The sequence below is a fragment of the Lissotriton vulgaris genome, chromosome 7 (assembly GCF_964263255.1).
Source record: "Lissotriton vulgaris chromosome 7, aLisVul1.2, whole genome shotgun sequence".
NCBI lineage: Eukaryota > Metazoa > Chordata > Amphibia > Caudata > Salamandridae > Lissotriton > Lissotriton vulgaris.
The window spans coordinates 1762926755-1762953158 of NC_141695.1; the positions used below are offsets into that span (position 1 = coordinate 1762926755).

At 42.7% G+C, this 26404-nt stretch overlaps 1 protein-coding gene across 1 annotated transcript in view; it reads right to left on the reverse strand.

Annotated features, from left to right (window-relative positions):
- Nucleotides 1-15052, reverse strand: part of LOC147706610 (cell adhesion molecule CEACAM5-like) — a 771610-nt gene extending 756558 nt beyond the window's left edge. The window contains exons 1-2 of the mRNA XM_086929639.1: nucleotides 15034-15052; nucleotides 14598-14948 (exon numbers count right to left, since the gene is read on the reverse strand). Of these exons, the coding sequence (XP_086785765.1) occupies nucleotides 14598-14948; nucleotides 15034-15052 (370 nt within the window). The remainder of the gene's footprint in view (nucleotides 1-14597; nucleotides 14949-15033) is intronic.
- Between the last annotated feature and the right edge of the window lie 11352 nt (nucleotides 15053-26404).

Genomic DNA, 26404 nt, shown 5'->3' on the forward strand with positions numbered 1-26404 from the left:
ACTGCTGGTTCTATATCTCTGCTACTGTGTATCAGTTGTAGCAGCGCACTTATATTACATGAGAAGAACAACGGTACAATAAATTCTTATTGTAAACACGGTCAAGTATTTCTTCTCTTTATCTCACGGAGAGTAAAACAAGCAAGCACTAGTGACTGGGTGAAAAATAGTATGTTGTTTCCATGAGTCTGAGGATATTATGTTCTGAGGTTGCCAAAAAACTAATCTCTCTGATAAAATGAGATTCTAGTGGTACTGCGAGCTAGCTAATGTGAAAACATAGGCTGACATATTTGGTGGGGGTCTACAGACTCAGTTTGCCACCAAGTCCACAGTATATGTTATCCGTAAACAGCATAGATCCTGCATGAAAGGGAACTATCGGAACTACACTACACAATGAGAATGTCTAATACTGGCCTGAAATAAATCAAAAACCCTGTTCTCCACTAAATACGAAGACAACTGAGAATGAATTTCATAGAGAGTAGGTGGAAGTGAAATAGAATAACACATGGAGACGCAATTTTAATGACTGGTAATGGCTATAGAAAAAAGGAGCATGCCTGGTTCTTTCATTGCTGCCGCGTACGCATACGCACGTTTAACGACCCGGGGAATGTCTATTTTCAGACTCATTTCAGCCCCATGTTAAATACACTTTAAAACAAACAAACTGCGCCTTATTTAACATTAACATATCGGTATCGTATCTCGAATACTGCCAATAAAATACATTTCCCTTTCCTTTGGTCTCACTCTTTTCAAGATAATAAATATTAATAATAATATAACTTTGTCTCAATCGGATTTTCTTTATTAGGTAATCATCCTTCACTCACATGAAATCATACTCAGAGGGTTCCTGCTAATTCTGTGAAATCCACTTTTCCTAAGTAAGTTATATGAAGGGACACTCAATTTTGAAAATGGATTGACAGTAAGAAAATACTAATAATGGGGTTACTATTCATGGGATACTATGAAGGATATTCATTGAAGATAATATCCCCTTGAAAAGGTGCACAGTATTTTAAAAGGTTTGCATGTTGGGAATTTCTCGCTAAAGCTTGTCTAGGTGAGATTCAATTTTTAATTTTAAATTGTATAAAGGTACATACTTTGACTAAGGTCTCCTAGTTTAAAATGATCCCAATCTATTTGTCATAACTAAAATGATATTTACATTTAAAATAATTATTTGACTGAGAGTGTGCACTGAACCAACAGAGATAATGTTTGATAGAAGAAAAACAAATGGAATTTTATCTTTTTTACTTCTAGATTTATTGTCTGATTTTTATTAATTTCATGAAAACGTTGTGAAATTTTAATAAGTCCTGAAAAAGGTGAAGAGAAAACAAAACATCCGCCGAAACGCTGCGTCAACACAATGTTCTATGACACAATTTTTCTATGTTAATGAAATGGACGTTGCAATAAGAAAATTGCACATTTTTTAAGAAAAGTTCTGAAATAAATAGTTTTGTATAGGACTCTGGATATAGACAAGTAGATCTGTTTACAAATGTGAAATGTGGATAATTTGATGAACTGTTTCATTATACTTTTAACCTATTTTTAACACATTGTTAATAATAAAATTGTCTGGAATTGTTCATGTGCTGCATGAAATAAATTAATTTTGATAGAAGAGAACTGTCAGATACTTTTGATTGAGTGGACTTGAATCAGTGTATACTTCTTTTGGTCATTAGTACAGCACATAAGGGAAATTTTGTTGTTCTAAGTTCCATAAAGAAAATCCCCTTGCTTCTTCTAAACATAGATCGATTGCAGGTCCACCTTCCCCGGGTTTCTATTTAAGGGACATAAAAGATGTCAGCATGATATAGACTTCTGCTAAAGTCTTGGAAGAGGAAATAATTGTTCAGCCTGTAACTTCACACTTGCAAGAATATAAACAGGCAATGAGGTCTGTCTCTCTACAAGTCTAAAGGGAAGCTGCCTTCTAACTGTAAGAACACCCATTAAAATAACAGAAGATTTAGAAACTTCCTAATCTCCTTTTACTCTAGGAACCAAATAAATTGTTGCTCGAGAGGAGCATCTGCAGCATCCTTTAGGTTTCCCATTTCATTGAAACTTGGACAGTAATTCACAGCCTTGACCATTTCTCCGTCCTGGTACAAGTTGAACAGAAGGCATTGTTCGACCATTAGTTCTCCACGATTACTGCCAAGTTCTTCCCTCCAGGCCTCACTGTCGGCAATCTAATGCAAACAATATGTTTTTCTCTAACAAAATAGAAGCATGATAAGTGTCAGAACACTCCTTGGAATAGCTGTGCACTGTATAACTCCCTCATTCATTCATAATGCACCAGCGAAAAAAAATAATATGCTGCAAGGCTAAATGCACTTTACTTGAGGCCTGTAGTTAATTCTGTAGTTAATATGAACTTTGAATACATGGTTATACATACACAAGTATAACTTTAAGAATAGGTGTAAAATTTGAGTAAAAGAGTACATGATTACATGATTCAGATGAACATTAGTACACTTCAATATAAATCTCTAATCCCTACAAGGATTACAATTTGTTAAAACATTTAAGTGCTTCACACATGGTAATGAAGTTAAGGAACACAGTGATTATAATGTCAGTTATGAGTAAATATTTGCATATTTGTGACAGATAAAGAGCAGAACCTAAATTTCTCTGATCCAATATCATCCCTTGCATACACAGAACCAGGTCAGGAGGATGAGCATTGTCTTACATCGCTTACAAGCGGGTAGCGATCTCCCTCTCCACATCCAATTCACATCCACAGACAATTCCTCGCTTCAATTTCTCCCTCTCTGTTGGCCGCGCTTCCCACCTCTTATTATGCCTTACGAGCTGACCGACCCTCCGGCAAACCGGGCGGCGGCGTCGCTCTGATTGCCCGTAAAGAAATTTCCTTTCAATCCTTAGCCTTCTCTCCCCTCGGTTCTTCAGACTTCTTTGTTGCTCGCTCACTTTCCTTTAGCACTCCGGTCACCTGTCTACTCTTGTACCGCCCTCCCTCACCTGCCCAACTCTTCCTTCCCAGCTTCCAAGACTTGGAGCCACTCTAGCAATCAACAACTCCTCCATTCTGGTGTTAGGAGACTTCAACTTTTGGCCCTCAGACCCGGCTGAATGTTCCACCTCGAAAGAATTCTCAGATACCCTTCGCTCCCTCAATTTCGACTCCCACGTCCACTCCCCCACCCACACCCAGGGCCACATCCTTGACCAGATCTGGTCCCTCAACTGCCCAGTAACTTCCTTGTCTATCTCCCCCTGCACCTGGTCCGACCACTTTTTGATATCATTCTCCCTAATCCTCACCTCTGCTCCCAAGCCCTCTCTTCCCAAAAACACCTGGGCGCGCTCATGGAACCATGTAGACGTGGCCTCTCTGTCCACCACTCTCTCCTCTTCCAGCCCGGATCTCTATGGGCTGTCGTCCTCCGCGCAAGCCGACTCCATTAACTCCTGGCTCCAATCTGGTTGTGATTCCGTCACCCCCCTCAGGCGGGTGTCCGCCAGACGCACAAACGACTCGAACCGTTGCTTCAGTGAGGAACTGAAGGCCCAAAAACTCAGCGTCTGCCGCACGGAACGGTCCTGGAGGTGTGACTATTGCCCTAATCTTAAAAATCAGTACATCTCCCTTTTGGCTTTGTACAAAAAATCAATCCTGGCAACCAAGAATGCTTACTTCTCCTCCAAAATCCTGGCGGCCGAAAATCAGCCTAGAGAGATTTTCTCCATCGTGCACGGCCTCAGCTTCTCTGACCGAGCTACCCTCAAACCATCTCCCTCCCAGGACTTATGTAATTCCCTCAACACCTTTTTCCTGGATAAAATTGCTAACATCAAAGCTAACATCCCTCTCCCCCCTCCTCTTTTGTCGACCCCCAGTGTCCGTCAGTCGCAGCTCGCCTTGACTCCTTTCCTCTAATGACAGAAGAGTCCTTTCTCTCCCTCTTGCCCATGGTCAAATCAGGCTCCCCTTTGAAACCCTGCCCCGCCCACATCCTGAAACAGATCTACTCAGCCTGTGTGCAGCCCCCTCTCACATTCCTCAACAGTTCACTGTCCCAGGGCATTGTCATTCCACCCCTCAAATCGGCCATCATCGTCCCTATTCTAAAAAAACTGACGCCGACCCCTCCGCTCTCGTCAACTACCGCTCCATTTCACTACTGCCCTTCTTGGGGAAGGTTCTGGAGCGCCATGTGACCAGAACACTCAGCACCTTCATGGAGGAAAACAGGGTGTTAGCCTCCCGTCAGGCTGGGTTCCGCCCGCTCACTCCACGGAGTCCGTAGTGTTATCGATACTTGACAACCTCAGAGAAGGCATGGACACCAACCACCCCCAGGCCCTGGTCCTCCATGACCTCTCCGCCGCCTTTGACACGGTTGACCATCCTATCTTACTTTCTCGTGTCAGGGCGGCGGGGATTGGAGGTTCGGCCTTGGTCTGGCTGTCCTCCTTCCTGAGAGACTGCACCCAGGCAGTGCGCTTGGGTAACTTTTCTGCGGACTTCCGTAAAGTACAATGCGGAGTTCCCCAGGGCTCTTCCCTCTCCCCTCTTTTATTTAACCTATACATTGCCCCTCTTATCTTTGCTCTTCAACAGCTGGAGGTCTCCGTTTACAATTATGCGGACGACCTCCAGCTTATCTTTTCTCTATCCACATCCCCCGAATCCATGTCTAATTTCCAGTCTGTCATGGTCTTTATCCGGGACTGGATGAATTACAGCCACCTGAAGTTAAACCCCGACAAAACGGAGCTGGTCTTGACAGGTGGTTGCTCCAGTCCCTGGACCTCTCTCTTCTGGCCCCCCTCCTTTGGTCCCCCCCCTTCTCCATCGTCATCTGTAAAAACTCTTGGGGTCAAACTGAACGACCAACTCACTTTGCACTCCCAGGTTAGTGTCCTCTTCTTTATTCTCACTCTGCACTATCCGCAAAGTCTCTCGTTTTTTTCTTTCTCCGCCCTCAAGCTCATAGTCCTGGCAATGGTAACCTCTCGTCTAGACTATGGCAATGCCCTCTACTGCGGCATGCCCGCCTACAGCATGCGACGACTCCAGTTGGTCCAAAACCAGGCTGCACGTCTGGTCTTCAACTTGGCCAAATCCCACCACGTCACTCCCCTCCTCAAGTTCTTACATTGGCTCCCCATCCTTGAACGAGCCCAGTTCAAGATGGGCTGCATCACCTTTCAGGCTCGGGTCGGCACAGCCCCTGCCTTCATCTCCTCTGACATCAAACCCTACGTCCCTGTCAGGGAACTTCGTTCACCCGCCCAACAGTTGCTGACAGTTCCTCGCTTCAAACGCAAAAAGTGGGGTGGCACGAAATTCTCCACACTTGCCCCCGCTTTCTGGAACTCTCTCCCCGCCTACCTTAGATCGTGCACCCAATACCCACTTTTCCATAAATCGCAAAAAACGTTCCTTTTCTCACAAGCTTTCTCTCCATAAATGCTACTTTTTCTTCCCCCGCTTTTCCTGCCCTCCTGGGCTCAGTACTCTGTAGCCACATGAAACCGCCAGGTGTACGTGCGCTTTATAAATATTTTAAACTCAAACTCAAACTCACATCAGAACCTCTTCTTCTCTTCCTGAACTCTAGAAAAAGCCGAAGACTTGTCTTATTAATTAACCGGCCTACCACAGACAAGGTAGGTACAAGCACCTGGGTAGTACCAGGATACTCTCGTCGGTCATAGTGGTCTTTACAGATACACATAACATAACATAAAACAAGGGGAAATATACTGGAATTCATAATTTTCCTAATTTATTTGAACAATTTGTAACTCTTTCACTGATTTAGTATGGTGTATTATCCCGTATATCTTGTTCAGCAAAAAGAAAAGGTTGTTTTTTGTAGAGAAGCTGCTCTGTATTTTCAAACTTGTGCAGTGAATGAATGAATGAATGAATGAAATGAAATGAAATGAAGTGAGCTTATAAAGCGCACAGCTACTCAACAAGAGTGTCCCGGTGCTGGGCGTTCACGCATGACAGCACTCCGAGGCACTACTAGCTCTTAAAGAGCCAGGTTTTCAGATGTTTCTTAAAGGATGTCAAATCAGTTGTGACTCTCAGTGTAGCAGGTAGTTGGTTCCATGCTTGAGCATCAAAGAAACTAAAAGATCTGCCACCCATGTGTACCTAGCGTACTTTGGGGATGCATGCAAGTTCTGATGAGGATGCTCTTAAGGGTCTGATGGGTGCATAGTGGCTAGCACAGCTTTTGAGGTATCCCGCCCCCTTCCCATGGAGGGCTTTGAAGAATATCACCAGGGCATTAAACATTATCCTTTCCTTCACTGGAAGCCAGTGTAAAGTCTTGAGATGAGGGGCCGTGTGTGACCTGGGTTTCAGTCTAAGAATCGCCCTGGCTGCTGAGTTTTGCACCACCTGGAGGCACTGGAGGAGGTAGCCCAGCAGGCTCAAGGATAAGAAATTAGCATAGTCTAATCTAGATGTCACCAGAGCCTAAACCAATATCTTATTGGAATCAGGTGGAAGGAACAAGAGGAATCTTTTAAGCATTGAAAGCATGCCAAAACAGGTACCCACCAGAGCCTGGACTTGGGATCTCACAGAGAGGACTTCATCAAATTAGATACCAAGGTTCTTTACAGTGGTTTGGGCTGATATTAGGGGGGCAGCTCCTCCGGCCACCAATGACTCCAATTGCAAAAGGCAGTCCAAAAAAGACAATCTTTGATTTGCCAGGGTTGGATTTAAGCTGGTTTGCCTTGATTCATTTAAAAACCTTCATGAGACAAGATCCAATTGCATCCCTATCAAAGTCTGCCCCCTTCTCACAGGAAAAGATCACCAGTGTATGATCATCAAAAGGTATTATCTTAGCACCGTTGGCCTTCACCAGGGATGCAAGGGGAGACATATCATAGCTAAAAATAGCTGGGCTCAGGTTGGAACCCTGGAGGACTCCTACATTCATTTTGGGCATGGGGGCTGAAAAAAGGGGCATCCATATTTTCTTAATTTCTATCCTTCAGGAAAGATGTTCTCCAGGCTAGTGCAAACCACAGTGCATAGGTTCCTTAGTCTATTGAGGAGTATCTTGTGTGGGACCGTGTCAAACCCCGCCGAAAGATCAAGTAATATGAGAATAGCTCTGCTCCCCAGGTCAAGCTTTTCCTTAACGTGCTTCGTCACTTCCAACAGAGTTGTCTTGGTGCTGTAATTTGCCCTAAAGCCCGATTGAGTCAAATGATTGTGACTTTCTGTGTAATCCTAGATCACTCTGTTGACTTGTTTCTCAAGTACCTTGGAGAAAGCCGGGAGGAGAGAAATCAGCCTATAGTTTGCGGAAACTTCGGGTCCGCAGTTGATTTTTTAAGGAGTGTCGTAATTGGCCCGTTCGCATTAGCGATTAGCTGAACCTACACGTTGTCCTCCTTAACTTGGCTATACACGATAACGCCATTTTGAATGTTGCGGCGGCCATCTTAGATCATGAGCGGCCTCGTGGCCGACGTACCCTTTAGTCCGTTGTTCGTTCCACTGACCACTCTTGTCTGCCCAGCAACAGGCTATTTTTAGTACTGGTCAAGCCGCACATGCGCAGCTCCCACTGACCCGTAGACCTTCAGGAATGTGCACCAAACTGACCAGCGGAGTTGTGCCCCCTCCAATGAGCTGGCAGTATTCCAAAACATGACCATATATGTCTCGAAAATGTGTCTTAACTTGTGCCGCCTATCTTTTATTACCCCAAAACTGTATATAACCGGGGTCACACCGATGTGCGGTGTGATACCTCTTGCATTGCCGAAGGGTGCTGTTTGAGTGTACCACCACCCCATGGGGTCTTAATAAACTTGTTCTTTGCCTTTTACAGTTTCCGTGCCAACAGTTCTTGAGTGTGAGTGGGTTATCTCCGGAGCGTGTAGGCCTTGGGAACCCCGAAATACTTCAGGAGTGGCAGAATATTTGCCTGCTTCCAAATGGATGGCACAGTGCCAGTGGAAAGTGATGAGTTTACCACCTTATTCACTGTGGGATTTGTAGAAGGGGCTAGGGAGGGTAATAATTTTGCTGGGGATGCATCCACCGAGGAGCCCGACTTAAGGTCCTTCAGGTATATAAGTGATTTGTCCAATTTTATAGCCGGGAATTGTAATAGTGCCAGGGGAGACTGGGACCTGGCTTTTCCATCAGAAATGTAATGAAAGGGCAGGTTCCCCTTTGTCTCCCTAGAGAAACACTGATGGATCGTAACAATCTTGTTACGGAGGGATAGGGCCAGCTGGCTTGTCCATTTAGCCAAGTGCAGGGCTTCCTTCCTAGCCGCCTTAGGAGAAGTAAAAGACTTTACAATGCTAAAGATCTATTACTAGAGAACACGATTTCGGTCTGCAGATGGCTTTTCTTGGCCTCTTTCACATGCAGATAGTGAGATTTTAGAGCAGCCTCATAGATCATCTTATGTCCTGGTGTATAGTGTTTACGCCACTTTCTTTCTGGACATTTGCATTCACTTTTGCTAGTGCTCAGGGATTCGTTGAACCAGGGGGCTGAGCACTAATCTTTCTGGAGGTGCGGGGTGTCAGAGGGGCTACTGGGTCAACATTTATCCTGAGCCAGGATTCTAGAGCACATGCTTCTACTTCAGGATTTTCAGATAGTGAACAGGCGGAAGAATCTAAAACAACCACCAGAACCGCTAGGGGTATTTTGTTGAAAGCTCTTTAGTTATGTTCTGTTGTTGTCACCTTGGGTGGGATATCAATCCCTATGCTGAAGTTAATGAGGATGTGATCTGATCGAGTGACGGGGGTCAGAGGATCGGTTTCAAACTCCACATTTCAAAAGATATGATCCAGAGTATGGCCCAAGTTATTTGTGGGAAAGGAAATGAAAGGAACAAAGTTGCATGCTCCCGTTATTTCGGACAAAGCAGTAACATGGGAATCCAAAGGTTTATCTATGTGTAAGTTGAGGTCCCCCAAGATGAGAAGATGGTTGTATCTGAGGTTGAGAGAGGTTATGTTTTCATTTTGGGACCTGAGGAAATTGCCAGGCGTCCCTGGGGATCTTTAAATCATTCATGATCCCAACAATGCATTGACGGGGTGATAAAATACAGCAGAAACTCAGACATTCTGCACCATCTACAAGGTCTGGTGTGAAAGAGGTGTAGTCCAGCTCCTGTTTAAAAACAATGGTGATGCTGCCTCCATTCCCAACTGGACGGTCTTTCCTCCGTGTGAATATTTATGGCCAGCTTGATGCCAGCATGGTACGGCCCCCCTGGCTAATCCTCCATCCCCACATCCCTGTTACCACCAGCACCCTTCTCTTCCCTTCCAGTAAATGCAAAGCATTTGTTTCACTCCAGGAATTAGGTTCATACTGTGGGCTAATGTAACAGTCAGAAAAATTGGGGCATTCTATTCGTCAATAGTAATTAAATACCCAGCTGCTGGTGAAATGGCTACCTCGGCTTCTGCTTGCAGTTTCTCGCTACATTCTGTCGTTAACAAGGCCTCATAGCACTCTTTTGCATCTAAACGGCTGAAACAAAACCCGCCCTCATCTGACTATTCAGGATTCCCTATCTCCTTAGAGCTGATGCTAGAGGAAATTCAAGCATTACCCCCATTCATGGAAGAAACTAATAATAGAATACAGCACCTGGATGACAAATGGTCATCAATAGAAAATTGTGTATTTGTGATGGACCAACAACTTCTGGTGGTCCAGAATGAAACTCATAAAATTCACTCCTTGGAAAAAGAGGTGTGCAAGCTTTCCTCAACATACACAGGATTTGGAAAACAGGTCTATGCATTTATGACCTACCGGAAGCTTTGGATGCAGATGACCCTGTCTCCTTTTCACCGCTTTTCTGCCTAAACTACTGGATATGCCTCCATCAAGCTCGCTCAATATCCAGAGAGCCCATAGGCTTGGACCTTGTCCTCCGCTTTCTACGTCTTTGGTTAAACCCATAGGGGTTATCATTCTCTTACTCAAGTTTACTGACGTGTTGGTTCTTTCTGCAGCCAAGGTTAAGCATCAATTCTCCTGGCTAAGTCAAAGGTTGTTCCTCTCTCAAGATGTTTCTAATGCCACTGCAACCAGAAGAAAGAGTGTCTCAATCTTCGAGCACCCCTTTGTTCACTTGGTACAAGATATGGTCTTTTTCACCCCTGCCTTTTTAAAGTAACTTTCCAAAATAACACTGAAGTTTTAAGATCCAGCGGAATTTAAGAAGTTTATTCAATCCCATACTTTGAGTAGTGTGGATACAGCTGGCCCATCTAATGGTTGATTTTTCTGTCCCTGTTTCTTATTGCTCTCTTTGTTGGGTTTTTCAAAGAAATTGAATAGCATTTTTTGTGACTACTTAATATATCTCAGACTGTAATTCTTTGTATGTTTTATTGTATATGATATGTCTTATGCTGGTTTGTAATCTCCTTGCAGGTTTGTCTGATGTAATTCAGTATGTTTGGTTCATTTTCCTAAGTTTTCTTGATCCTGGTGTGGCTTGTCCTTCCCTTCCCTTAGAAGTGTCATTGTTTTTTGGGTCGTCACCACCCCTGTTATATTTTGTTTCATCAGGTATGTTCTTTCAGTCATCCTTTATGGATTTGTACTATCTCCTCTTTTGGCTTTTTTTTCCCTTTTCCCTTCTACCTTTTCTTTTCCTGTGTTTCCTTTCATCCTTTCCCTCCCTACTCTCCTTCTTGTCTCACTTCTACATTGCTCTTTCTCTTTTTTGTATTATATGCTGTAATTTTTATATAAGCCTCATTGTTATCCTATACCATTTTTTCTGTTGTATATAATTCAGAGTAATCACATGGAACACTAAAGGATCGCTTAATCTGATCAAACAACAGAGAGTGTTATCCCATCTAAGTAAATCTAATCCTGATCTGGTTCTTCTCCAGGACACTCAACTTACACATTCTGAAGCTTTGAAATTTAAGCGAGCCTGGGTTGGTTATGTGTTTGTTTCCCCATAGGTAAATAAGAAGAATGGGTTCATGATACTCGGTAAAAAATCCATTAATATTAATTTGGTTTCTCAACAAATAGATGATATGGGTAGGTGGTTTATCATAGACTCATTATAGATAATGTCCCCCTTACTAGTATGAATGTTTATGCCCCAATGCAACCGGATACAGCTTGTTGGCCCTCCATTGCACAGAAATGTACACAATTTCATGACTCTTATTTTATTCTAGGAGGAGACTGTAATCAAATAATGGACCCATTTTTAGATAGATTATCCTCAGTCCATTTCTCATCCCATAAAATACATAAGCAATTTCACTATGTTATTCATAAGGGAGCCTTGGTGGACTCTTGGAGATTGTCTTACCCAACTGCCTGAGAGTTTACTTTTTACTCTGCTTCTCATGGTTCACTTTCATGACTGGAATATATATATTTATTTCTACGTCCCTTGCAGAGTTTATCATACAGTCACATATTTCTCCAATTGTGCTTCCCGACCACACTATGGTTATCACAGACTTGGATTTGGTTCCTGCCCGTCCCCCTTTGTATCGATGAAAATTCAACAATTATTTATTACACCTGGTTCAATTCTCTAGTTCAATTATAGCTTTTGTTACAGACTTTATTTCCTTTAATGATAATACAGATGTTTCACTTAATGCCCTGCTTAAAGCCAAATTGCAATTTAGTTCTATTTCTACTGAAGAAGCCTTGTCTGTGCTTCTTCGGATAAATGCCTGTTACTATGGAGGGAGAAATAAAGCTGGCAAGTTATTAGCAAATTATCTCAGGGGAAGAAAAGAGCGGAACATTATTGGTTAAATTTCCACATTGACTTGTAAGTCTATTTACTAGTCATCAGGCTATTTTAGAAGAATTTTTCATGTTTTACAAATCTCTTTATACACCTGAATCAATTCATCCTTCTGCCACAATTGTGGAGTATTTACGCCATACCCCTCATTCTGATGCTCCTGATTTAGGCTTTGATTCTTTAGAGATTGACCTCTACTACTGAAGAAATTGCTTCAGCCTTAGGAGCGCTTAAATTAGGGAAAACGCCTGGTCCAGACGGTTTCACATTGAAATTCTATCTTCACTTCTCCAAAATGAGTCTTCCTTATCTGTATTGTTTATAAAATCACTTTACTGAATGTTCTTCTACTGCTAGCACTCTGCAAGAAGCTATATATTCATAAGGATGATAAAGACCCTCGTGAATGTAAAACTTATATGCCTATCTCCTAGCTCTTAGCTCTTTGGTTAGAATCTTTTCTTCCCCACCTTATAGGTAAAGAACAATCAGGGTTTATCAAGGGAAGGCTTATATCAGATAAATCGAGATTCCTTTGAAATGTTCCCAGTAAAGCCCCTTCTTTTTAATTTTTCTCTCGTAGCCATAACAATTGATGCTGAGAAGGAATTTGATAGAGGAAACTGAGATTTTTTCATTTCATTCTTTAAAATTGTATGGGTTTGGCTCTAAAATTATAGCTCTCATCTCTTTCTTATATCATGCACCCCAGACATCAGTAATGGTTAATGGCATATTTTCCTCTTAATAGGGAAGTCAGACAAGGTTGCCCACTTTCTCCTTTACTATTTGTTTTAGTTCTTGAGCCCTTTCTTTCTCTGATCCATCTTAATCCTTCTATTTTTGGCTTTCCATATGGAGACCAGCATTTAAAATGTCCTGTTTTTCTTCATTTCTTCTCCTGAGGATTCACTACCTTCTCCAGTACAAGACATTTCTCTATTTTCTACTATCTCTGGATATAGAATAAGGATAAAACGGAAATTCTCCTGCTTACTAAATACACATTTGATAATTGTTATTCTCTTACTGGTTATCAGTGGCCCACTTCTGCAAATATTAATTGTTTAGGTGTATTACTCACAAATTCTATCCCTGACATGGTTAAAATCAATTTTATGGAACTTAGTATCAGAATTGATAAGATTCTCTCCTTTTGGAATCCTCTATTCTTATTATGGTGGGGCCATTTGGACTCTATTACAATGATTATTTCTCCCTTCCTGCTATTCCTTCTTTCTATTTTGACAGTTCACATTCTCAAACAATTTAAAAGATATATATATATATACGCTACTCCTTAAATTTCTCTGGAAACAGAAAAAAATCAAGTGTAGCAATAGTCAGTTTACAAAAACCGAAATTGGCGGGGGCTAATGTTCCACATTTTTATGATTATCATAGGGCTTTTGCTTTGCGCCAAGCGGCTCTTTGGACTCATGATTTACCTTCGTCCTTTTCTCCATAATAGCTAGATATTGAGCTTATTTCTCTTCTCCCCTCTAGCTTTAGAGAGGTCCTATCTCTTACTGCTAGGGCGTCGCTTCTTCATTCCGCTTGATTACGTAACACAGTATCAACGCTCAAATCCACTTTTCCTTCAATTACTCTAGATACAGCCTTGTTTTTGAAAATGCCCATATGGTATAACTCTTACTCAAGATAAACAATAGGCCTTTTTTGGCATACTTGGAAGGATAAAGGCATAATTTGGGTATCCTGCTATACAAAGTACATATTTGCATAATCCGCAACTGTTATGACTACATCTTTGTTCATATCTTAATCAAGTTGATAGTTGTGTATCAGGTACTGTTTCTATATTTACAGAAAATTTCCATCCTCCATGAATTTCTCTCTCTGTTCTCCTTATATATTATAGTAAATTTTATGATATGCTTATAGATATAATGTTTACCTTATAAGGTTTAAATTTGAGGCAACTTGTTGTTGTTTCTATCAAACACCTATGATTTGTTCTAAGATCTCCACTTCACCGTCCCTCCCCTTCCCTTCCTCTCCTTTTCTTCCTCTATCACTTATAAATATAAACACTTTTATGGTTGTCTTGATAGTTTTTAATACTGTATATGCACTTCTGATCATTATTGTTGATCTTATTGTGTTATTGTTCTGCAGCATATTTTGAATTTAATAAAGTCTTTTAAACAGAACATGGGAGCATTCTTTGAAGTGTTGTAAGTAAATGAAAAGGCATGCAAATATATTCTACTTAAGAAGGGAAAGCGAAGCAGGAATAGTTAAATAGCCTGTAGTATGTCAATGTTGAGCTCCTCCATTCAAAGGTTAGAGCAAATAACCCCCCCCTCCACTTCCACACCCCAGCAAGCTACTGGTATAACACATAGATGATTACTGTACACATGATTTGCATGTTCTCAGTTATAGACTACTGGTGCAGTGTGTTTAAAATTCTTGTTTGGGACTAGACGGTTATGGGGTCTTCTTTGTTGAGATTGAGCTCATGCAACATTATTAACATTCAAAATTGTTGTATAGATATCTGAGTGACTTGGAGGGCATTTTTTGGCATTTAATCTTGTTCCCCATTCCAGAATATCAGTAATGCAAAAAATGATGTAATGTGAGAGGATCATGTATCATGTTGATGATCCAACAAACAGTTCAACCTAACCACAACTTATATAAACCAAGATAAAATGTTACATGTAATCCTCCCATCAGAGGAAGAGGAAACATCGGCTTCCATGGCAGAGATCAAGCACTTACCATAGACTCTCAGCTCTCTGGTTTCTATGTCAGTGAGAGCAAGGTATGGGGATACCATCACAGTGTATTTTCCGGTGAAGTTCATCCGCAGGTCTCTGATTACCAAAGACCCATCTGCCCTGCCAGTCTCCCGACCTGTGTATTGGGGGCCATTGAACTGTCTTGGTGGTGACATGATGTAACCGAAGATCAGCTGTAGATTTTCCACAAATCTTCCTCTGTACCAGGCAACCGCCTGTAAATTCGCAGTGATAGGGGAAGTGAGGGTGGCCGTCTGTCCCACTTGGGCATTTACCACTCCAACAGTTGCCCCCTGAGCTGAGGTCGGCTGAACACAGACACAGAGACAGACTGAAAGAAATGAGAGTTGACACTGGGTTTAAAAATATAGTTTTGTAAAAAAAATGCAACTCAGACATTAGTCTTGCCTCTCTACCAATGGCAGAGGAGCCCATTTTTTGCAGTGAGTGTGATTCGTCCAGAGGAAGAAGAGGCACAAAGATAGTAGGAGGTAGACAACATGGTAGTAGGAGACACTAGAATTATAGAAAGGATGGAGCTAGCCTTGAGTATATAGGGCCTTATTTATGAAAAGTGACGCATCGCTGCGTGAAAACAGCGATGCGTCACTTTTCATTGCGCCCTCCTTGCGACATTCTGGATGCGTCATATTTATAATATGACGCATTATGTCGCATCGAGTTACAGATACGTCCGTGTTTCTGACGTATCTTTATGGCGCAAAAGTGACGCATTGCTGGAGTGTGTCACAAAAGTGACGCAACTCCAGCAATGTGTCCTTTCACATGGGGCAAGCCCCATGTGAAAGGGCCTGCGTCAGTCTTACGCCTGCTGTGAGGCAGGCGTAAGAAATTTATGCATTTGTGTTCTAGAAGTGGCACATTGAAATCTCATAGATTTACACTGCGTCACTTCTACGACCCTTTCTTGTGTCAATACGCCCCCCTTGCATTCATTATACCTGGCGCAGGTAAAATGTGGCGCAGGGGTTTACATAATGGCGCATCTACTTAGATGCGTCACTTTGTAAATATGGCGCAACAAGGCACATTTTTTACGCCACGGGTGCGTCACAAAAAGTGACGCACCGGCTGCGTAAAAGTGACGCACGCCTCATAAATGAGGCCCATAGTAGTTAAGTAGTACTAAAGAATTGAGTACCCCTTAGTCAGCAGACTGAACCATGTGAACTACGGCATGAATGCACCCTCCTTTCACTGAGTTTAGAGCATTTCAAGTAAAAATATCTGACTGTAGCAACCTTTCCTTTTTATGATCTCTTCTCCCAGAGCTGACACTAGGGGACAAATAGAGGTCACTGTGAGGGGAAACAACCATTACAACACAGTCATTACAACATACTACCTTACAATGCAGCTGTTATATTGCAACTGCCTGTACATCGCATGCCATTACAACACATGTTACTACAACAGATGCCTTCACAACGCATCCCATTACATCACATGCCATTACAACACATTATGGGGTAAGTAATAGAGATTTTTTAGTTTTAGGGTGGGTATGTGTTTTGGGGTACATGGGAATAGTAAATTTAACCCCTACACTATCCAACACTTTCCCTACTGTTGCACTCAGTGGAGTAGGAATAGTAATATTTACCCCTACACTATCCAAAAATTACCCTACTGTTGCACTCACTGTAGTGGGAATAGTAGTTTTTACATCTACACTATCCAACACCTCGCTCACTGCTACCCTAAAAGTATTATGCGTTGTAATGGTATGTGTTGTAATGGTATGCGTTGTAATGATAGTTTTTAAAAATGCGTTGGAATGGCATGTTTTGTAAAATCATGCGACGTAGTGGTAGTTGCCTCTCTCCCTATGAGTTGTTAATGCCAAGACACAGCTTTCCACATTGAATGTGTAGATTATGGTTAAAATGTACAGAGCCATGGCTCTATAGTTGCCCACTGGCTCTGCGTCATCACCCAGTGCCTACATTCTAGACCACAGTATTGTGCATTCTGGAGTTCGGAGTTTCATGTTTCCTATTTTAAGTGTGGACAATGGAGAGCATTGATTATAAGGGTTTCATCTGCTTCTTTTTTAAGTTCTGAAAAACAAAACACAGTGACTACAAAATCAGCATTTTTGACAATTATTTCCTGTTCCATTATAGCAGTATATTCCTGTTTCCCCTTCTCCTTAAGTTCAGTTCAATACAAGTTTATTTAGATCAATGGTCCTTAAACGTTTTAAAAACGACATTAATAAAACTTCTAAAATAAAAGTTCATTATTTCACCTCATAAAAAATTCCTATATACACTTAGCTTTCTTTTCAACATTTCATATAACATAGGCGACCTAAAACTATAAAATAAACATATCAATTCTAATCACATTTGAGAAATACTTTGACTTTTTAGGTGAACTTCCCCATGGCACAAGCTATGTCTAAATTACTCATTTCTGTTAGAAGGTTTCCTGCCAGTCCTTCAGTATTCCCAAAATTACTTTGACAAAGACGTTTTCTCCTATCTCAAGGAGATTTATTAATCTATAATTCTTTGGGGTTTTTAAACCTCCTTTTTTATGGATTGGCCTTATGATAGCTCCTCTCCAGTTTCCTGTCACAATGCCTGTGTTAAGCATTTTTGCAAAAAACTCTGCCCACCACCCAGGGTACTTTTTTATAATCACTGCCGACAGATTATCTGGGCCTGCAGCCCGAGTTAGGTTTAGGCTAGATATTATTTTTCTAATATAACTGGAGGTAAATTGCTCCTTTACATCCTCCCTCAATCCTATCCATAATATTGTACTTACTTTCTCTAGCAGAGGCCATTTCCCATGAATTTCTCCCAAGTAACCCACCCAGTTATCTTCGGGGACCATACAGTGCAAGGACCCTAATATTTTACCGGAGCTTTCTTGGGCCAGCTTCCAAAAACCTTTCACATCTTTGGTCTCAATTACGACTATCATGCTTGCCCAGCAACTATCTTTATCGGTTTTTTTTTTTCTTCCTAATAATCATTTTATATTTTATCCTTAGTTTATGGAGGGTAAGTAATAGTTCAGCATTACACCTTACCCTAAGTCTTCTTTCCCTTTGTCTAATACATGCTTTTACTTTACGACATTCCTCATAAAACCATGGTCTCTCTTTATTAAGGGATCTAGTATTAGTAACTGACCCGGGTTTACTACATTTAATTTTTACCCTTAGGCATTCCACCGGTTTTCTTATTGTATTTTCATACCATACATTGTCATCTTCAAATGGGATTTTTTCTAATGAAAGAGTATGCAGTACAACACTTAATTTTCCAACGTGCTACTGAGATATATGGGTTGTAAGCCGCTTTGCGTAGTCCATGTGTATCTGGAGTACCATTCCTCTCTGATTTCCCATTTTTGCGTATAATTATGTCTTCAGAGGATAGTGATCACTACCCTCCACTCTTGCCACCTCAAAGTGATTAATTAGTTCAAAGCTCCAGGCATGTGTAAACACGTAGTCTATAGGGCAGGGTTGCTGGCCTATCGTACATGTGCGCCTTGCCGGCCGATCGACTTCCATTCTTCCATTTACACATAGCAAACCCATAGAGCCCAACAACTGTCCAAAAGCCATATCTTGGGGCGAGATATCTCCACTAGGAAATATATCAGCCTCTATATTATAGGCGCTTAACAGTTCTTTACCTTAGAGGGTATAGTAATTTTGAGTACCTCCTTATTATCCCAGCCGGAATTAATGAATCTTATCTGTCGTACTCCCAGCCCAGCATGGTTCATAAGGAACGACTTCCCCTGCTTATTATTCAGCATTTCCTCCCTTTTTACCAATCTGATACCTTCCTTTTGCAGCTCATATTCTCTGTTTTCTAATGCTGCTTTTACTAAGGCTGGATAAAAGAGGACCTTAGATTATTTGCCCCCTTTGCTGTTTACCATGAACCCTACTTTTCTAAGATCCTCAGTACCAATATTAAGTTGGTTTGCACAATTAGATAAAGAAAATGGAGTTGTGAACAATTTAGGTGGGTTTAGTTTCATTACCTTTGCCCTGACCTGTCAGCTAAAAAAAAACACCGTACCTGACTATGTTCTGACCCTAATCCTGATGTACCCCCCCACCCTAGAACATTCTCCTTTCTTCCATTAAATTCCTCATTCTTGCCTTTCTTCCTAAAGGCCCCTACAACTACTAGGACTACTAGGTCCTACTTGTGGATTCTTTTCCATTCTCCTTTCCACATCACCCCATTTTCCTCCCACAGGGTTTTCCTAGTGTTATCTTTGCTACTCCTAGTTTTTCCTATGTCTATTTCCCACCTTCTGCGTTCTTCTAGGTTGCTGGTAGATATTCCTTTTTCCAGGATATTTAGCTTTTTCGGTACTGGGGCCTCATTCTTTTCTAAAGTCTCCTATTTTTTCCCAGCTCCATTCCCTCTTCCCCGCCGCTTTGGGGTTTGGCCTTTACTAGGGATGTTCTCCCACCTCCTTGGCCATGGGATATATTGCTTGTAGCTCCTTCTTTTCACCCATCTTTTTACAATCATCGGGTAACGAGATATGTATATGTAGGGCTCCTCCTGGTGTGTTCGGGTTTCCCTTGCCACATCATCCTCCCTACTCCCTTTCCTTTCCTGATGGTCTTCGACTGGCCTAACTGGAGAGGGCATCAGACCTTTAATTTGTATCAGCTCCCCTACCATAGCTTTAGACTGTTCCCTTTGGGTTTTTAGGATTTCATTATTCAACACTGATACCTCTAACAGGCCTTGCAAAGTTTTTTGGGGAAACAACATAACTTCAAGCATAGAAACACTGGCGGTTCCAGTGACCTCCAAACTATGCATTGATGGGCCCAACAAATAATTTCGTATGAAATAAGAAGTTTCTGCTCCTTCTTTCTCATTATGGTGATCTTTTGTGTAATTATTGTCCCCTTTACTCTGGGCCTTGCTACCTGAGACTTCCTCTTGATCATCTGCCTTAATTTCAAATTCAATTGAAGGCTGGAAGAGTCTTGGAGAAGAGGACAACCGTGGATCGAGGAAGATCCCTGCGATATTGAAGATGGTTTGATTTGGAGAGTCCAAAACCAGGGCTGCCAGATCTATGGGTGTTGAATGAATCTAGACAACACTCAGTTCCTTTTCTATCATGTCCTTCCCTTTGAAGTGTTTCCCCAAAAAGTCTTTGATCGAATTAGAGAGTGATGATCTTCCTTTTCTACCCCCTGGCTTCATTGTCTGCAGTGTTAAGTTCAAGGATAGACGGAGGAATACTTTATTGTGCATGGTTATTTAAAACCTTTACAATATAAATCAAAAAGGATTCCGTAAAACATAAATCAAATTTTAGCATGTTAAAACAGAGATTCTGTCCTTAAGACAAGACACAAGATTCCATAGTGAGACAGCAGCAGCAGAATTAAAAGAAGCTTAACATCATGTTAGACAGCCTATTTATCCTAAAAACAGAAAAATAAAATAAAAAATAAAAAGTTAAGGAATAGATTATTCCTCCTTGCCTGCCAAGGGAAGATAACAAAACAAAAATAAAAGAGATGCCACGGAGGAGGAGAGGATAGTTAAATTATGATGACAGTTCAGGGGAACCCTATTACCAATCAGTACTGGACAGTCTAAGGGAGGGCAACTGTGTCACTCTGGAGGATGGGCTTTTGAGGTAACATTTAGCTCATCATTATGGCCCTTTACAGTGCTACTTGAGTTGTTCGTTCCTTCAAAAAAAATTTGAAGCGGGCCTCAGCTGTTTCAAGAAATTTTACCATTCGACAACTCAGTTGAATGTCATCTCCTTTAAAGCAGGCTAGCGCCGCTTGCCTGCAGGTCCGTATGTTACGGATGTTGAAAAGTGGTCGCAGGAGGAGGCAGCGATCTTTGGTGAGCTTGGTGCAGGTAGAGATCAGATGAACTATATTTTCCTTGCCAATCCCACAGAGTCGGCATGTTAAAGGTAGATTTGGCCGTAACCATGGAGGAAGGTGAGCCGCTGACGGCAGTAGACCTAGGCGATATTTCAAGAATTTCTCTTTTGTTTTTTTAGTGAATCCTATCCGCAGATAGGTTTGAGGCAAGAGCATATTGTATGATTGAACTGTAAGCCAACCATGAGCCCGCTCTGTTAGGGCAGCTTTGTCCTGCAGCAATGATTCCTTCCGTACTATTTTATTGACCACCTTTTTGAAGAGAGCTGTGGAGCCTGAAAGTTCCCAAAGTTGCTTTAAGCCAAGGTCCTCAATGGCTGCTTCCAAGTACCGCCTTGCCGGGCATGTTTCTTTATTTTGAAGCTCCTTCCACAGGAGAGCGTTTAGGGTCTTCGGGTCTCCCCTGCTTACTTTATGCCAGGTTTTTATGTAGGCTCCCTTGCGCGCCAGCTCTTCTTATTGTAATCCGAACTCTAATCTCATTTGGGCAGGCGATGCATACCTTGGAAGGCTGAAGATCATGCGCAATGCTTTTGCTACTGTTCTGTCTAGTAAGGGAGCGTGCCTTCCCCTCATAGCTTCGCTGCCATAAGTGATTGCTGGAAGTAATTTTGCCTGGATTACTTTTATGAGAGGAAGCAAGCTTGGCCCCGAAACTGTGTTTTTTAGGTTTCTGAGCGCCGCTGCAGTGATTAGTCCTCTCCTTTTTATGGCTTCACATTGCGGCTTGAAGTTGCCCTTGTGGTCTATGATGACCCCCAGATATCGATATTCGCTGACCTTTTCTAGCTTTCTGGATGACAAGAACCAGTTTCGTGTTGCTTTTTTTTTTGAAAGGTTAATACACATGATTTTGGATTTTTCACGATTGATGGTAAGCCTGTTGGCAGTGGAATATCTTGAGGTGATGTCCAACAGCCGCTGAAGGCCGACCGGAGTCCGGCTGATGAGTAACAGGTCGTCTGCGTAGAATACATTTGAAATCTGTGAGCCCCCTAACTTTGGAGCGTGCGAGTTGCATTCATTTAGTAGTATAGATAATTCTCCCATAAAAAGATTAAAAAGTATTGGGGCGAGTACACAGCCCTGTTTTACTCCTGTATATGTTGGAATCATTTTTGTTAGAAAATCACCGGTGCCGAGCCTAACTTGCACCCATGTCTCGCTGTGTTGGAGAATTAATTGGTTTAAAAGCACCGGGGGAATGTTCAACTTATGTCGTTTTTCCCACAAAAGATTTCTGTCCACGTGGTCAAAAGCCGAGCTATAGTCAATATAGCACAAGTAGAGTGGGTGGTTCGCTTCTTGGGCCGCGTCGATTAATAAAGAAAAAGCTAAGATATTAGAGGTAGTTCCCATACCTTTGCAAAAACCTGTTTGGTTGTACGGGATTGCTGAAACTTCAGTTGCCCAGGATGACAGTTCCTCTAGAAGCAGACCTGCGAAATATTTGGCTTCATTATCGAGCAGAGCCACTAGCCGATAATTTTTTGGGTCGCTTTTGTCACCCTTTTTAAAGATGGGGGAAATAATGTCTCCCCTCCATGATGACGGGATTGATGATGTCTGCAGAATCTTGACAAACATTGGTCTGAGGGCAGCTGCCCAATAGTCGGGGTCTTGCTTAAATAATATGGGGGGGATCCCATTTGGTCCTGGGGCCCCCTCACGCCTTCCCTTTGATATTCGATAACAGATCGAGGCACACTTAATTTCAATTGTCTGATCTTGCTGCCGGGGATCGTTATAGTCACAGCTGAGTGTTAAACGTTCCTCTGTGTCTTTTATGAATTTGGACGTTCCTTGGATGTTAGTGTCGGTACCCTTGAAGTGAGTGCTAAGAAATATTATCCAATCGTCTTCAGGGATGAAGGAATTAATGCCTTGATTCCCCCCGTAGACAAATTGTTGATTTTTCTCCAGAATTGAGCGCTGTTGTTTGATTTGGCGTCATATAGGAGTTTTGCCCACAGATGCTCTTCAGATTCTTGCTTAAGCCGCCAAACCAGCCTCCCGCGATCACGCTTTAACAGCCTCAGTTCGTCCTTGACAACAGAGTCTGTCCTTACCCTTCGTAACTTTTGGCCGATAAGAGTTTTTAGATGTTTTAGATGAGCATTATTTGTAAAAGCGTGATTGGAATGCCGCGTCGGATTAACCGACTTTCCCCCTCCGTAACGCTGGTTTTTCCTCAGTGTTTTTCCCATGTTTTTGCGTAGTGTTTCTGTAAATTTCTCCCAGCTGTCAATTAGATCTGTTGTTTCATTTTGGGCTTCACCAAGTGCTTGCTTTGCGTAGAGCAGGAGGCCCATGGGGTCATCTGTTCTGCACTTTAATCGCCTATCGTTTGCTGTATAAACTAGTTCATGCCCAATGGCGCATGCTGGGGTTGAAGTTGCAGAAGCCTCTAAAGTCACTTCTTGTGGTAAGTGATCACTGTAATCAAGTAAACCGATATGGAAGTCAGTTGTCACTTGAAACAAATTACCAGAGAGGAAGGTGAAGTCAATTGTTGAACTGGTTGTTGTACTGTGGAATGTTGCTGCTTGGGGACGATCCCCTGGGAATCTCCCATTAAGCGCTCGTAGACCAAGTTCTTCAAGAGTTACTAAAAGTCGCTGTGCTGCTTTAGTCCTTCTTCCCCCTGATGAGTTGTCTTGAGAGTAGAGTTCCGATGCAAATGGATCCTCAATGGTGCTGACTTCGGTGGCTGATTTATTAAGCATGTTCTGATTGAAGTCGCCGCTAACCATCAGACTATTGGTATCCTCTGCAGTTAGTAGCTTTATAAGCTCTTCTTTCAGTTGCAGGGCTCCTTGCTTCTTACCTCGGGGATGTAGGTAAAGGTTAATTAAAATTAAGTCCTCCATCATTCCCTGATCTCGGATGGAGATTTGTGATGCTTGCATTGCGTTGGGGGAGTCTAGATTGTATGGTAGCTGGGCAACTGTACGCGTTCTTTTTAACGAACAATAAGTGACGAGGCCCCCTTTTTTGTGACCAAATCTTACAGACTGGGTTGGAGGAATGAAATGCAGGGTAAATCCTGGAAGTGGTGGGGGAGAGTCTGACCAAGTTTCTTGCAAGGCTATGATGTCGGAGCTTTGCAAGTAGAGATTTAGATCTGAGTCCATAAGCTTATCCCCAATGCCGTTTATGTTCCAGGAACAGACTTTGAAGTTTTTAAGAGAATTCCCAATTTCAGACTTGTTATGTCAATGATTTTCCGGCTTATTATTTATAGTCCTGGATAACCATGACCAGTCTGAGTTAGATCGCTCATTCCCGGCGTATTGCCTTCTTACGCCTGGTCCTTTTTGGTTCTGAACTGGACGGGGAGTTGCTGCGAGCCCCTTGCAGTACAGAGAGTGAGTGGTGGTCCTGGTTGGCCTGATTTTGTGCGTTCCTGTGTACAAAGTCACTTGCCAAGGGATCTGGGTATCTCGGTTTTACATATGGGCAAAGTATTATGCCCCAGCTGTTAAGTTTCGCTTGTTCGTTGAGCACGCGCTCAGCCACCTCGGTTGAGACCCATACAGTTTTAGTGACCTCCACCCCCGGATGTTCCGGTGAGACTGTGAATTCAACTGAGTCGAGATCCTTGGTGGATATGTTTGTTAGGGTATCAATGGAGTTTAGCAGACGTAGAATGTTACCCCTGTTTAGGATGTCAAAAGCGCCCCTTGATGTGTATTCCGGGATTAATAGAATTGTGGGGTTACCTAAGTGCTCCTTTATCCGTTTGGGGCTGCTCAGCTGGCTTGTGGGGGTAATCTCAACCCTGTTGGATTTCTCTGCTGGCATTCCCTTATCAGGGGCCTTTGTTTCATCTGCTTCACTTATAACCTGTTTTGAAGAACTTCCGGTTGGTATTGCTTCAGGGGGATGGTCTAATTGTATCCCTTTGTCCATTTTGGGAGCTATATTTTTGGTTCTTATGGTGCTCGTGCTAATGGTAGTTCTTTCTCCACAATCGATCAGACCCTCGCTTGTGTTAGATTTTATAATATTTGCGCTGCCCCTCGGGGTGGGGCCGTCAACTTTTGTTGGGGTCGTCATGTTAGGAATATTTATTTTTCGATTCTTTTTCCTTTGGCTCGTGTGCCACTGGTCCTGAGTAGGGAAGGAGCGTGAGTCTAATTCCGTGTCTGTCTCTGGCCTCGTTAGGGTCCACTTGTCAGGCGTTGGGTCTGAGGGCAGAATGCTGAGTTTGTTATTTTTAACTTTCCCTTTAGCCAAAGTGCCTAGCTTTGACTTGCGGCCCTTCCTCCTTTGCTTTCTGCCTCGTTTTGGGGAGCGTCCGTGGTCCCTTGGGACATCATTTTGTCGGGAATGAGCCATTGTTCGCTGCTACCAGGGTTTCTCCATCCCTGGGATGTCCTTGCGCTCTCAGTGGTGTTGCATTTTACTCTTCCCTTGCCAGCTTGTCTTTTTGTATTAGGGGGGGCGAGCCCTCAGTAGGTGTTAACATTTCTCTGTTGTTTGTTTGCCGAGCTCTATTAGTACTCTGCAGATGAGCCGTTGGTAAACTATTTTTGACGGTCTCTCTGATACCTGTAAGGAGGTTGTCCATTGCTCCAGGTAGTGTACCCAGCTTGTCCACAATTGCGATGCCAGGACAGTTTGTTTGTATAAGTGCTGTCTCCTCTTGTGCTCTTTTGACCAGACTGTTCAGTTCAGCTAGCTTATTGTCGATGTTGGAGACAAAAACTGATAGTGAGTGTAGAACTGTTAACTAAAGGTCCATTTTGTCCGATTGATATTTGATGGCGTTAACAGACAGTTGCATTGTGTGCAAGAGAGATTCCCATACGTCTACTTTGGTTTGCGGAGATGCGATCGAAGGGCCAAATTGTGGGGCTTTGCATCTTGGGCTTGTTACAGCTTCTTTTGGGGCCACGTGAGGCTGAGAGGTATAGCGGGCGACCAGTTCTTCCCACTCTTCTTGCGTGGGATACGAAGCCACTGGGTCCAAAGCTTTTGATGGAGTGGTGACTGTGGTTCAAGAATAGGGTGTTTCTCTGTGCTAGTTTTTTACTTCCAGTAAAGGCTCCTTGGTCTCCTTTTACATCTCCTTTTTTTCAGCACTATCCTCTGCCCCTAATGCATTGTTATCAGTCTTTTTGGCATTTTTTGGGGCTTTCCGAGCTTTTGGTTTTCCTAGTACCATCTCTTTTTTGTTCTTTCTTCTTTCTTCTTCCCTCTACCACAGGCACCCACCCACCCTACTAATTCTATGGGGTTCCTTTCTTTAGTCACGTTGCACCGCCAAATGTCCTTATTTTCCTCTATTTCCCTTTATGGCTAGCACCGACATCAACTCTGGGGGTCTGAGGCTACTTTGCATTCCTACTGTGTGTACATCCGTCTTTCTGTACTGACGCAAAGGTAACTTGTCTCTCCTTACCTCTATTCCATGGCCTTATGCTCTCTCCACCACTGCTGCACCACTGCTGCACTGTCATTGCTCACTGCTGCTCTTCCTGGTGACTCCCGGGGTTCCCACAGAATTATGCCCGGGGTCCAATAGGGTCCGATTTCTGACTCAGTGCTTGGGCCGTCGCAACCCTAGGGGCCGTGCTTTGTCCTCTGTCAATTTCTCCTCTGGGACAGAATACGATTTTCCCTGATTTTAGCCCGAGGTTTGTTTTCTCAGCGTTTCCTCTTCGCGACCCTGCCGCGGCTCGCGCTCGTCAATCCGTGCTGTGTAATCCATGCGTAGTGCATAGATCATGTTGCAGGGTGGCGAGTGTCTCTAGTGGCTGGGAACAGAGAACCTTACATGTAAGCAGAGCAGTCTCAGATTCAGTGGCGTCCTCTTAAGGACCAGGGACCCCCATACTCACCCCCTA